Source organism: Mesoplodon mirus (assembly GCF_964341445.2).
Source record: "Mesoplodon mirus genome assembly, chromosome: 6".
Classification (NCBI taxonomy): domain Eukaryota; kingdom Metazoa; phylum Chordata; class Mammalia; order Artiodactyla; family Ziphiidae; genus Mesoplodon; species Mesoplodon mirus.
This window is the reverse complement of record NC_138982.1, coordinates 99,044,395-99,059,108: the sequence shown is the minus strand read 5'-3', so window position 1 is coordinate 99,059,108 and position 14,714 is coordinate 99,044,395. Positions and strand designations below refer to the sequence as shown.

The following is a 14,714-nucleotide window of genomic DNA, read 5'->3' as shown; positions in this document are numbered from 1 at the left end:
CTCTGGTTGCCTCTGTATATATCCTATGTTTTCATCTTGTTCACTCTCACCTATCCACTTGTGCAAATTCTGATGTGACGTCAAGGCCCAAACTCCTTCTCTGCTCTACTGAAGCCCACGTTGATTTTTCACTTCTTTAAGACTTGCTATAGATGTATGAGATGAGAGAATTTGGGGTCCCTCCATTACCAGTTAGGGAAGAACTAAAGATCAAAAGCACCCATTTTGGATTATATGTGAGTTCAAAAATAAAATATATGTATTTCCATTTAAAAAAAAGAGCCACTATAATCAGTCTACACTTAATGTTTGTGTACCTAAGAAAAATCTTGAATTTGAAAAAAACACCCTGCCCTGTGTTCATCCTCTAGGATTTTCACACAAGAAAAGTGTTTGTGCTCAACTAACCTGCAGACTGAGAAGTATAACATGTCTCTTACTATCCAGAATTGGAGAGAAGGTTAGGTCTCTTCCAAACATGAACTCCTTGCCAGTTCTGAAGGGGCAAGGACTCTTCATGGTTCCCTCACTAGGGGGTATATGGGTTTACATTTTCAACCAGTGACAGGCTGCCAGGCTCCTTAAGCCAAGGGCCCTGCTTTTGTCTGGTGTAATCTCTGATGCATCTGAACTTGGAGTGGTTTTAAGTTTGTGTTGTGAATGACATGTCTGCTGCAATGTTTTTGGAAGTAGAAAAAGATAAATTTCTGTTACTTTAAAGCTTCTGCAACTTACAGGTTTTTGAACAAAATCTTTAAATTTTCCAAAGCTTGATAGATTTTCTTCAGCTTCAGGAAATGTTTCTTTCTAGTGTGAAAAGTTTGGCCCTACTATGCTACTGTATCTTCCTTTGTTATTGAAGATACTTTGGGGACACAGTTGACACATAAAATGAAGTTATTAATTCAGAGAGTCAAGATTGGTGTTTTTTAACACATTCTCCTAGAATCCCCTGACTGCATTAAAAAGGTTAAGAATCATTTCTAAACTATGGTGGAGATTAAGGGGGAGTCAGATTCACCTTAAGGATGGGGCTTACTATTTAAACTTATTAGCCTTGATCACATTATCTGTTAGACAATTCACTAAAACCATATTACCCAAATGTTAACAAAACAACAACAACAAAAAAACAGGCAGATAAAAAAGGCAGGTGTATAAAGGATGTATAAAGAAACTTCCCTGTCACAGTCTGGTTAGCATAGATCAGGATCAGGCACTCTTATAAATACATGAAATTTACCTTAGCAGAGAACTCTGGTTGAGCTAAAAATAAACTGGCTTGAAAAAAAATTTAACTGAAAAAAATTTTAACTAAGTTACAGGGCAGGAAGATATCCCAAACTAGATCCAGGGATGACTCTCTTTAGAATAAGAAGTAACTTGCTTTATGCACATTTAACTCACAAGATAAAGAATGTAACTAAATGGCAACAGAGGGGAATGCGCAGAAGTTTGACACTGAGCAGAAAAAGTGCTTGCTGAAGGTCAGAAAGTGGCATTACCGAATGCTGTCCCTGGAGCCTCTTTGATAGGAGTAACTGCTTCAAGGACTGTGGCAGGAAATGACCAAAAATAACAGTAATAATAAAAAATGTTAAACATTTATACAATCTCAGAGGGATATAGTGTGTCTGCACTCGGGTACCAGTTTATCACTCAGGAAGGATTGTCTTTGTACTCAGATAACTGTCCCTGAGAAGTGTCCCTGAAGTTTCTCATTCTGTGATGATCCTAGTCTAGGTAATGTGCCAAAGTAGACCTTACCCATCTTGCTAAAAACTCATCTTTGGAAAGAGACGACAAGCTTTGCCCAACTGGGGTACTTAAGAGAGCAAGATAAAGGGCAGCCATTCAGCCTGTGGTGCAGCTGTATCCTTCCGTCTCATGCCCGGGAAAGCCTACCACGTATGGATAGTGATGATTCTTACATGAAACCCAAACTCCTAAGTCCATGAGTAAAAGTTCCTTTTCAGCTGGTCCTTTGAGCTCATTTAGCTACAGCAGCTTCAATAAAATGCTCTGATCAGCACCTAGAAGCTGACAGCCTTCATTGGTCCGAGAAGCCTCTGTCTCCTCTCACTGGCCTCCACACAGGGCCTGTCTTCTGAACTTCTTCACCCCACCCTCTCGCGCCCCAGCCATCCAAATCTATAGTGATTTCAATGCTCAAGCCCTTCCTAACTATTCTGGCCCACCCTGACTGTTTCTTTAAACCAGGGGTTCACAAATTATGGCCCATAGGCCGAACCTTGCCCATGGCTTGTTTTCATACAGCCCATTTCCATTTTTAAGTGGTTATTAAAAAAACAAAAAAAAAGGAAAAAAAGAAAACTATACATCAGAGATTATTGAGGCCACAAAGCCCCGAATATTTACTCTCTTGCCCTTTATAGAAAATATTTGCTAACTCCTGCCCTAGATCTGTACTATGACTTATACAACTTTAATAGTTACCAAGAAATAATCTCCTATCTGCCCAAATATATGTTTAACCTATAGCTGTTTCAGTCCACTATACACATTCAATATATAAAGGATGGATAGAATTGAATGAGAAGCCAATGAAATAGACATTTAGAGAGAAGATTCTAATTTACAAAGGGGAAGGAATTCGGCTACCCCCTAAGACCTGTCCGACTGTGTTCTGATTGCCTGCTCTGGAGTGAAAGTGGCCGCTGGCCCTGACTTGCCCCTTCACTTTCTCTAGACTTCACAGGGATGGGCTTCAGGATTCCTCAACCAGGATCTACACATTTACCCAGTTCAGTCTGAGGTGTTTCAGGACTCCGTGTGGTTTTAGATTTGGGATGTGGATGATGAGTTCGTTGAGGCACTTTGGGGGCTAAAGGAAGAAAACTTCAGGTTAATAGAGTGTTTTTAGTTCCAGAAGCTGTGGATAGGATTATAGTTGTTATAATTTCTTGAATTTCAGGAAATTTTTCTTTTGAGTTTGAAACATTTGTCCGTATTTGATGATTGCCTCTTTTTATCACTTATATTACCGTGAAAAACAAAAATCACACAGAAACCTGAGTTGATATATCAAGGAGATTCTCAAAAGGGATTTCCCAATGAAAAAAATTTCCAAAAACCTACTGAATTATTGTGATGGTGGGGAAGGGGTAGGGTGACTTTACACTAATGATGGTGCTTGTAACTTCAATTTACTAGCCTTGGACATATTTTCTATTTCACTCCTTACTGAAAAAAGACTGTATCATTATCTAAAATGGCAAAATAAAAACAAAATCGTGCACATAGTAAAAAAAATATAGGAATTTAGATCCGCATAAGAATTATGTCACACCATAATGACTGTGACACTGTACTCAGTTTGGATCAAGGACAGACACTCCCATCCCTAACCTCCATTGATTGTGTCTGAAACTCAGTAACACAGAATGTGATTAAAAGGTTACATAGGGATGAGATGCCACAAATTCAAATGCATTGCCTTACAGATATGTATACTAAGCTAAGTTCATACTTGATTCTTTGAATAACAAATGAGTTGTTTTAATACTCTTCAATACATTAAGAAGTAATTGAATGACAACAGAGGATAACACAGAGTCTTGTGGTTATGCCAGTGGTGAAATGGGTCTGAAATGAGCAGGAGCAGATGCTTATGGACATAATGTGTCATTACCTACGGTCGTCCCTGGAGCCTTGGTCCTAAGAGTAACTGGTTCAGGGATTGTGGCAGGAACTGATCAAAAGTAAGAAAAGAAATCAAAGAGATTTTTGTGAGTGCATGAAATGTCAGAAAATTCATCTTAACAGTAAAAATAATGCTTCGAAGGGGAAAAGGGAAGGGCAAGGATGGATTACACAAAAGCTTTAAAACCAAGAGGCAGGTGGGAGGTGAGAGGTAGAGGGGGTGGGGAGTAGGGGTTCACCCTAGGGTCTGCCCACCACACATAGAACAGAGAGCCAAAAAGAAGCTGAGACCATACTCGCTAAGTCCTTAGTGAAGAGAGTGGCATTTAATATAATAAGGTGAGGAACAACCTCTCAGTTTGTGGTATCATATTAAACTAAGCATCTTCAGTTCCAAGAATAGAAAAAGCACGGTCCTGTGTAGAAGTAAGGATCAGTGAAGCCCACTGGACCAAACTTAAGCTCTTGAGTAGATATCCCAGTCCCCTTTATTTCATCCTATAGAGGCCCATTCAACAGGAGTGTTATCAACAAGTCATCCTGTCTGGTCACCAGCTTCCTTCAGCACATTCCCTGTTTATCAGCCTTTGTTCTCTCAACCCTTCACTCATCCAAATTCTGCATTGATTTTTTTCCCTAATTATCCTGGATCTTTTCCTGCTCCAAATATTTACTATATTTCTAGCATATATCATTTGTACTATTTCAGAAATTATTTTACATTTGTATAAACATGCTGCCCTGTGTTAATTTCTACCTGTTTATGCAGGAACAGCTTTTGTTTATAACTATAGTACAAAATGTTTGGGAAATAAAACATAATTCCTACTTCTGATTTGTCTCACAGTGGCTAATATGGTTATGGGGATATAGAAGGGATTAATAAGAAGAATAGTGTTTACTCTTAAGAGATATATAAGGCATGTACCGATTATGTGCACAGAATTCAGGGTCCCAGCTGGGGTAGAATGCTTGGATTCCTTAAACCAGAAACTGCATATTTACCCAGTGTGGTCTGAGGTACTTCTGGATGGGGCGTGGTTTTAGGTTTGGGACGTGGACGACGGGGTCTCTTTGTTGTTGTTAGAGCTGAAGGAAGAAAAGTTAGGATTAATATAGTGCTGGTGACTCCATTACCTCTGAATAGGATGATATAACCGGGCTCTAAGCCTTCTAAAACTTGCCAGAGTTCTTTTGAGCGGAGACACCTTTGTTACTTTGGTTTGAAATTTTCTCCTTTAATATATTAACAGGTTTTTTTTAATAATTGAGAATTCTCTAGAGATTAAAAATTATATTATAATTATGTTTAAGAAATGAAGATGAGGGACTATCATTTTCTTGAAAGTGTCCCTAATGAGAAATCACGCTAAACTGTGACAGCATGAGAGAAGTTCAAACCATCCTATACTATTCACTTATAATTTAAAACAGCTAGTCTTGGGCAAATTTTCCACTTGGTAATTTACTAAAATAACTACACAAAATTAGGTGCAACATCAATAAAGTAAAAAAAAAGTGATGTAGAACTTGAAATACTGAAAGTCAGATGCTTAAAGAAACTTCATGGTATCATAATTGACACTATATTTGTGGTCTAAATAAAGAATATACGGAGAATCACATTTAGCCCCCAGCTCTAACAAACAGTATTATTTAAACAGAGACTCAGATTGACATGATGCAATTACAAGCTGGGAGATGCAGCAAATAGATGTCTTGAATTAAAGTTTATACATATTAATGTTAGAAAGAAAGCCTTTTATATTTTAAGATGAACACAGCAATAGGATGACAATAAATTATGACATCATTGTCTCTACAGAACATAGATAAGTCTGACAACAAGTAAAGAAAGCACTTGCTGAAGGATGTACAGGATCATTACCTAAAGATGTCCCAGTAGTAACAGGTTCAAGGTCTGTAGCAAGAAATGATCAAAAGCAATTAAAAAAAAGAATTGTTAAACACATAAGAAAAGTCACCAAACTCTCTTGAAAATGAACTTCACTAGGGTAGCATGGTTCTACTGCCAGAAAGCAAAATTTTCAAAGTTCCAAGGTGAGGGTACAAAGATATATGATATTATGAAATGGTTATACCCTTATTATCCCCACATGGTTACCTACAAGTATTGCTTTTTATATCATCTGATAATATAATGGAAAACTCTGCTTAGAAAAATCTTTAGGCATCTGTCTAAAAACATTATGGTTAACAACTGTAAGAAAAGAATGTGAAAGTATAATTTATAACACAATATTCTGGAAAACAAACAATTACATCTATGTCATGATAGATGCAATTGTTGATTGTTTAAGCAGATATTGGTAATGAATAACCAAAATAGACAACGCTCTTTCTTGTTAAGAGTCCCCTTTGGAAAAAGACCAAGACCTCTGTCCAAACAAAGCCATATAAAAGAGCAAGATACAAAGGGTCATTCAGTCTATAAAACTTGTCAGTTCATCTCTCTGTTATCAGGACAGAAAAGGGCTGACTGGAGAGTATGCTGCAGCCAAGTGGCTCAAATCCATTCATTGAAGTCAGGCACTCAAGGTCCTCTTCACAGACCCATCTAAAAGTAGCACTGCTGACAATTTCTGAGCACCAGCCAAGTAAACATTGCCCTTCTCCTTTCTCACAATCAAGTTCTACTTCCAAGTCCTATCCTTCTGCTGTCATCCACACATACGGCACCTTCCAGCTTCTGTTTGTTATTCCTGCTCATCCCTCCAACAAATCTACAAACTGTACACATTTCAAGGTCCACATGACATTTATCAGCCCATGGATCTTTCACTTCTCTAAGAATTAACTATGTGTCTAACAGTTGGTAAAACTCAATAAATATGTTGCTTTTGCCCATTTTCCTTTCTATCCATATATGAACAGTTTCACACAAGAGCAGCTTCCTTCCTCAATGAAGCCAAGTCCCTTGTTATTTCTAAACTATTCCTCACAAATGCTAATGTGGCAGTTCATCAAATATGAGACTAATTGAACTAAATAGGCTAGATACTCAACTAGATATGTTTTTGCTGAGCCAGAATCAAAGAGAAAATGTAATCGAATGGTGAGAGAAGCAATAAAATACAAGGTACCAAGAAGATACTAAGTAGCGTGAGGAAGTCACACGTATTGACGAGAGCACTTGTAACTTGGGCATCCATCCTGAAGGATCACAGGGTTACTAGGCAGCGAGTTACACTCCCACCACAGTATCACATCCAACAAGGTTCCACAGGTACCAGGAACCACATATTTACCTAGTTTGGCCTGAGGTGTCTCTGGGCTCGGTGAGGTTTTATGTTTGGGACGTGGACGTGGACGTGGACGACGTGTTCTTGTTCTTTGTGATGTTTTTGGAGCTGAAGAAAGGAAACTGGTTAATGTTGTCTTATGACTCCAGAAAAAAAGGATGATACATGGCTCTAGGTTTTATAAAATTTTGCTAGATTTTCTGGAGTCGAGAAATTCGTCTCTGGGGTTTGGAATTTTCTTTGTCATCCATATGCCAAAAAAAAAAAAAAGTTGTGGGGGGTTGTCTGCTGACAGTTCTTTTGAGAAAGAACATATAACATTATTTTAATTATCTGAAAACTTTACTGTTATTGTTGGTATCAGATTTTCAAAGAGAACCCTGATCCAAGAGACGTCAGAAGCACAGCATGTCTACATCACATTAGAGAGGGACCCAGGCTCACCTGCTTTGGGGAGATTATATTTAGAAATGACTTGGTTTAGGCATACATCCCATTAAACATTATTAGACTAAACACATCTCATTTCTTAAAATCATTGGTAGACCATAAAAATGCCTGGAATATCTTAAAACAACTTTCTTTTGATGGCCACAGAATTATACCTGATGTTTATAGGGCAGAGACTCCTAACTGCGTTTGGAATTCAGCAGAATCACTGGCTCTGTAAAGCTTTAAGAAAGCTGGATAATGTGGGTCATAGATACTCTGCACTAGCTTCATAGATGCTTATATTCTAACCAAGTGACTTATTTTAAACATCTTCAATACATTCAAAATGAAAAAATATAGTTGAGTGACCAAAAGGGATGATGAAAAAGTCTTACAGAAGAGAAAACCCTTTGACCAACATAGTAATGGAATTGACTGGACAATGAACAGAAAATGCTCTTGCCTGAAGACATAAAAGGTCATTACCTAATGTTGTCCAAGAAGCCTCAGTTCTCAGAGTTACAGGTTCCATGTCTGTCGCAGGAACTGACCAAAAGCAATACAATAAACAATGGAGATTTAAGCAACATAGGAAAGGAAACAAAATTATATTGAAAATGAATCCTTTTAATCCTGTAATGTTTAAAAAGCATTTATGAACTCTGGAAAAAGAGTATTTGTTCTGTAATAACTGGCTGTACTCTAGTGCCCATTTATCTCACAAAACAGCCATACCCCTTGCACTTTGCAACCCTGTGAGGCCAATGAAAAGTAGGTTTTTTGATGTTTAATTATATAATTGCAGTTGTATTGGAAACTTGGCTCCAAAAAAATCTCTTAGCTGTCTGATATGTATTTTAAATTACTCTGAAAAATTATTATGAAAACTTCTGTTAGTATTTGAAAGGTTTTCACCACCATTATTAATATATTTTTTTGAGAAACGGTGGTAGTGGTGAGAATTTTTAAAAATGTTCGTAATCAGTCTGATTATTGGAGATTTGTGACAGTTATGCAAAAGATAACCTTGTGCCCTTTCTCCACAATAAAGGTGATACTCTTTGCTACAGTTTGTCCTTATTTATTCATTTATTTCAAATGGATACTTGGGAGATAACTATTCAAGTGAGGAACAGAGATGATTAAGAAAAAGGTCTGAAAAGTAATAATTCAACTTTTGTCTGAATAAACAGGATTCCTCTAATTCTCTAATATTCTGAAATGATTGAATTACACATTGGTATAAAATTAAGACTTATGACTACTTGGTTTTAAATTAGTGTCTCTATTTTTCAAGTCCATAAGATTAAATGTAACATTAAAATATCTTATCACCAAAAACTCTGTAAGCATTTATATGGAGATTGCCTTTTGCTGACTGTCCAAGATAACATAGCACAGAGTTGGTTTGAGCCACATCTGAGAACATCTTCTGAACTAAAGGAAAACATTGCATCCGGAAGAGATGGAAAGTGAGAACCACAGGATAAAACAATATTCAAAGCTGATTGCCTTCAAACAAAAAAGGAAAGTCCCTATTTTGTTTGGAATTCAACACCACAAGACGAATTTATCAACAGAAAGGTCCAGTTGCATTCGAACAGTATGGAATCAAGGAAGAAAGGACTTTTGCGAGAAAGAGACAATTTGTATTTTCTCAAGCCCCAACCAGCTTTTTCATTGTTCCTCTCCCACATCATAAATTATACATACATAAAAGCAGAGATTTCAAAAATGTCCTGGTTTGAATGATGGATGGAGAGAGCACCTGTGACTCTTGCCAACATCAAGTGCTGCAGGCAATCTGACTATCTCTGAAGATGATCAAAGAACAAAAAAACGTTCAGGGATTGTAAGCTGAGCAGCAGCTGTAAGAATGCCTAATTATATTAAAAAGGTCCTTGTTAAAAATAGTAAACAATTTTGGGGAATGAATGAAAAAGAGGATGAATGACAATTGTTTACACAAGAGACTACAGACAGTGACAGAAATGAGAGGGGCAAGTTCAGAGAAACATTGACCAAGAGGGAAGACATCCATCGTTACCTATGGTTGTGGAGGGTGCTTCATTCTCAAATGTAACAGGCTCAAAGACTGCACCATAAAAAATAAACAGATATAAGAAACAAAAGTAAGGAAAGCTAGACTTTTAGGTGCTCAATGATGCTTAATTCACAGGACACAGAACTTGGTTTATTCTAAATTTATAAATTGCCTTCTTGAGAGACTTACTTATTATGAGAGATGCTGTCAGTAAATTAGAATTTTATACTAATTGGCATCTTAGGAGAAAATGTCACTTGGAAAACAATTGAATTTTCAGAACTATTATATAATATCTTCTTATTTAGTAGAAAATCACTTAGTTAATAGGTACCATTTGAAAAGCCAATAAGGTATTTTAGAGAAAGCCAATCTCCATGTGCCTATAAAGGAAGAACACAGGGTCAGCCTCCCTAGTGGTACCTGTTAAAATCACTTTCAAAAATGTTCCAGATACAGAAAAACCAGGCTTCTATTCGTTACAGACCCGAATGGAGAAGTCAGAACCTAAAAATGCTTTAAGAGTGGAATCTGTCAGACAATCCGATATAAAATTTGTTAATTTCCCAAACATTAAATTGTTCATTTAACACATGAAACACAAGTGTGGCTACTTTGAGAAGATAATGAACAAAAGAAAACATGGTATTTGGGTTTCTATGCTTTCATGATATGACAAACTGTAAGCATCTTCAGCAACATCCCCAAAGAAAAAGCTTCTTAAGCCAAAGCACTGGAAATTGTTTACCGGATTTAGGTGGTGGCGTATCCGGTTTTGCTGTGGTTTTGGGTTTAGGAAGTAATTGCTTTGGTGATTTTGAATCTGAAGAAAAAAGGTGCTATAATTAGTGTCATGGCAGAGCTGTGAATGTCAAGATTAGTGCTACTTACACACCATTTTCCTAGTTATAGATTAAGACATTGAAAGTAGAGATTACCAGGCTGGATTTGAGGTACATCTGGTCTACGTGTAGTTTTAGGTCTTTTGGATGGTTTCGATGCTAAAGAAAAAAGTATTAAGGTCACAGCTGTAACTGTCAATAATTAAGGACACATATGCTCAAGCAAAGATACTATATAAATTCAGTGAATATACAACAAAATTAATTCCTGGGGTGGGAAATGTGTCCATTCCTACTGATTTTTCTGAAAGAAAAAAGCCTCCAGGAAATGTTCAAAATGTGTCTCTCAACAAAAGTAAGGAGAACTATAAGCAGACTTTTGTCTGTATAAGTAATTTTTAAAATGACAAGTATAATAGTTCTGTTTCTTACTGGATAGGTTTTTTTTTTTCTTTTCCCCAGTATAAGAACAGTAAGGTAGAAATTTGAAACTTGCTTAGTAGGAAATCAGGAAAATAACCCATAGATACTTGAAATTATACAGCATGTTACATGGCTATTCATTTCTGGAATTTTCTAAAGTAAACCAGTGACAGATTTACTGTGAATGCTGAGAAATTATAATGAAATAATTATAATCAAAACAGCATTAGGACTGAAAACAATAAAACCAGCTTGAGACTTTTAATATTCTCAAGTTACAAAGACCATACTATTTTTATCTTGGACCCTAGACAAAGAACAGTGTGTGTGACTTTGGTTATCAAAACATCCTCAAAAAAATTCCTCAGAGAAACAGAAAAGCTGAAGGAGCCATTATTTCATGCAGCTGTTTAAAAGGGGGAAAATCTTACAAGTTGAATGAGTAAAGCAATGAAATGGTAATCATGACACTGGAATAAAACATTGCCATTTGCCAATTCTAGGATGAGCACGGAAGTCCCTGGGAAAGAGTAGATGGTTTTCTCTATACAAGGACACATGATGGGAGGACAGAAGGCTTCTGGAAAACCAGGAAGTTGTGTTCAAAACCATGGACTTTCCCTGAATTAGCACACAGAATTCTTCTAGAAGTCTCCTATCTTCAGGCTCTTCAGACCCAGATAGGAAAGGTAAGGGAAAGCATGGAACAAAACTGTGACACTGTGTATAGAATTGCAGTCATGCCTCGGCAGAGAGCAGGAAAAGCAAAAGTGACAACCTGGGAAAGCAATTGGAGGAGACCAGAATTACCAACTGTGGGCACCAAGGGCTCCGGTTGTACCGTAGCAGGTTCCAGAGCTATAGAGGCAAAAAACCAAAAATACTAATTATGTCAAGAAGTGGCATCTTGAGGAAGGAAATATTACTCTTCCATCTTTACTTAAACCATGTACTTTTTGTGAATGTGATTTTCCTTTTTATTTTTCCCATCTGCCCCTCTTCTCCCGATTGCTTTCCCACATCTCATCTGCCATGAATACACATCTTGTGTAAAATTTTTATGGTGCCCTACTTTAACGATCCACTTAGTGGTCCAGCTTACTGCTGTGTATACTTAATAACTACAAATAAAAATATAAATGTATTCATAAAATGTGAAGTTAGAAAGTATAGATCCTTAAATATAAAAATCAACTACACTGGTTCCTAAAGCCCAGCTATTTAGGTGGTAGGTAGCTACTATATCAGAAACTACCATATTCCACTTTCTATGTTAATTGGAACCCTGAACATCACATTTACCAGGTTTGGACTTGGGCACATCTGGACTAGCTGTGGTTTTAGGGCGGGGACGACGACCTGGTCGTTTGGTCTTTGGTGGAGCTGAAGAAAGAAAATCAGCTAGTTAATACACGAACGGTGGCCCTACAAACTGACCATCAATACTACGTGTATCTTAGAAGCACATTTAAGCCCTTTGATTTATTGCAGATATGTATCCTTCTGTTTGCAACTTTCTATCATTATTTACCCAGTTAAATGAAGTCTTGAATAATGGATTTTTATGTTATTTTTTGCCAAATATTTATAAATAACTGTTCAAAAGATCTCTCTATTCTATTTTGAGGTGGAAAACTCAGAACTTTGTACAGCTTGGAGAAGACAGTCTCATTAAATTTTTGAAGGTATATGTTCAACAGGAACATGAGAAAAGTTACTTTTAGAAGCCACTAGGGATAAAAACTAAAATTTATTTGGCCTAAGATTCAAAAGGAAATGTTTTTCGCTTAGCATTTAAAAATCTGCAAATCAACATGGGGTGGGGTGGGGTGGGGGAAAGGGAGGGGGGATGAGTTGGGAGATTAGGTCAGACATAAATACACTACTATGCGTAAAGGAGATAGCTAGTGGGAGGCTGCTGTACAACACAGGGAGCTCAGCTCGGTGCTCTGTGATGACCTAGATGGGTGGGAAGGGGGGTGGGGTGGGAGACAGGTCCAAGCGGGAGGGGATCTATGTATACTGATACATATATAGCTGCTTCACTTCAGTGTACAGCAGAAACTAACACAACATTGTAAAGCAATTATACTCCAATAAAAAAAAAATCTGTACATCAGTAACATGTGCAAAAAGGCTTTGAATTCTCAAATTATTTCAGGGAAGGCAACTTTTAAAGAATGAGATATAATTTTTAGACTATAGGATTTAAAATTTTTCTCCAAAGGAATAGAGAACACACACACACAAATGGACATTAATGAAAAAATCCATTAATGTGAGCCTGTTAATAAAGATGCCAGCAGTCAGGAGAAGGAAAAAAAGGTAGGTCACTCACTGCATTACCTAATGTTGTTGTTGAAGGTTTAGTTCCCAGTGTTCCAGGTTCTAAGACTGCATGAAAAATGATCAAGAAGGAATCAAAATCAACAGAAAAATGATGAACTTTAGTAAAATATGAAAAATGTTTAATTTTTAAGTACTAAGTTGAGCAAACATAAATGGTGAAACTTTTATCCATATAAGAAATTCCTTTTTTATGTAAATAGATTCCTGTGTTTTTAGACAAAATGAACAAAAACGCAGCTGGTCAGTTAAGTTTGGAAAGAGAAATGGGAAAAAAAAAAGGCATGACTCTCATTTGGAAGATGTAAATGCAATAAAGTAACCAACAGCTCATGTTATGAAGGAAAATGTGAATAACTGGCTAAGACAGCACTAGCAGAACGGTTTTTGCTCTCTTGAAGAAAAAGAAGCTACGTAGACTGGGGTGAGTTTTTATATTTCTCTCATTTAATGAATTTCCTAGTGACACATCAGGATATTTAGATCTGGAAAGACCATAATGCTTTCCAAGAAAATCTGCAAATGTTAGAGTTTTGGAAGTAAGAAAAACACCTCTAAAAGTGAAAGCACAAATATGTCCTGGGGAAGCCATGGTCCTCTATGGGAAATAACCAGGTTAAAACAAGCTCAGGACATGGTGCTCAAATATAAGGAGGGACAACAAGGAATGTGACAAATCAAAATCAGTATGGCTTTCATGCCTGTCTCAGAGCTTCCACTTAAGCACAGGCAGGGAGTTTATCTTCTGGTGAAAATGGCCGAAAGAAAGATCTGAAGGACAACAAAGAAATAATTTTTTGAAAAGCCAAAGCTAAGCACAAAGTTGAACATAGAGGGTGTGAAAGAAAGAGAATTCTTTTTCACTCACTAAAGGAAACTTCATTACCGATTGGCGGCTGTGATGGTGGTGGAGTCTCAGGTTCCAGGGCTGCAATAAAAGCAAGTATTATCAAAGGGGATGCTGATGAGCACCATTTAAGCTACAAGTTAAAGGTCCTTTACCATAACAAGTGTTCTCTCATTGGTGAACCATCAGGTTCTATTGGCTTATGAAATAAAGCTCAATCAGCCTGCAGCCTCTCCACAAACCACAACAGAAGAAAGAATAGAGAATTCTAACTTTTGTTGTTGATTTTTAGCTATTTTCCCCACTACTGCTCCTCGTGCCTGAGGAGATATTACACTAAAGGAAGTCAGTGTAACCTCTCAGAGGTTGTTCACCTGCCACTTTATTTTCATGCAGGACGGTAGTCGGTTTCACCCAAGAAAGTGGGAAGAGGCAACAGACCCATCAGACCTGTGACCGTGCCTGAGCTCTGTTAGTTTGGGATGATTTTCAGCCTGACTGGATCTGATATTCTTTCACAAAAAATAGGAATGGAGGGCTTCCCTGGTGGCGCAGTGGTTGAGAGTCCGCCTGCCGATGCAGGGGACACGGGTTTGTGCCCCGGTCCGGGAAGATCCCACATGCCGCGGAGCGGCTGGGCCCGTGAGCCATGGCTGCTGAGCCTGCACGTCCGGAGCCTGTGCTCCGCAACGGGAGAGGCCACAACAGTGAGAGGCCCACATACCGAAAAAAAAAAAAAAAAAAAAAAGGAATGGAACTTACAGTCTAAAAAGGGCCACAAGTGTTCACACGGTGTTCCCCGTATTTACTAGTATCTATTGCTGGTGAACAAATTTGATTTACACATGAAATTT

General features: G+C 37.6%; 1 protein-coding gene across 12 annotated transcripts in view; it reads right to left on the bottom strand.

Annotated features, from left to right (window-relative positions):
• Positions 1-14,714, bottom strand: part of ABI3BP (ABI family member 3 binding protein) — a 252,995-nt gene that overhangs the window by 90,087 nt on the left and 148,194 nt on the right. For 4 of the 12 annotated variants that reach the window (XM_082624922.1, XM_082624923.1, XM_082624924.1 and 1 more), the window contains exons 21-32: positions 13,900-13,941; positions 13,014-13,061; positions 11,970-12,050; positions 11,478-11,525; positions 10,341-10,403; positions 10,151-10,225; positions 9,406-9,453; positions 7,845-7,904; positions 6,933-7,034; positions 5,552-5,584; positions 4,669-4,752; positions 3,653-3,712 (exon numbers count right to left, since the gene is read on the bottom strand). The exons of 1 other annotated variant lie outside the window; for it this stretch is intronic. In XM_082624922.1, the coding sequence (XP_082481048.1) occupies positions 3,653-3,712; positions 4,669-4,752; positions 5,552-5,584; positions 6,933-7,034; positions 7,845-7,904; positions 9,406-9,453; positions 10,151-10,225; positions 10,341-10,403; positions 11,478-11,525; positions 11,970-12,050; positions 13,014-13,061; positions 13,900-13,941 (744 nt within the window). Of the gene's footprint in view, positions 1-1,505; positions 1,554-2,761; positions 2,846-3,652; positions 3,713-4,668; positions 4,753-5,551; positions 5,585-6,932; positions 7,035-7,844; positions 7,905-9,405; positions 9,454-10,150; positions 10,226-10,340; positions 10,404-11,477; positions 11,526-11,969; positions 12,051-13,013; positions 13,062-13,899; positions 13,942-14,714 lie in introns of all 12 variants that reach the window. 7 more of the 12 variants (XM_082624925.1, XM_082624927.1, XM_082624928.1 and 4 more) reach the window with 4 other exon arrangements.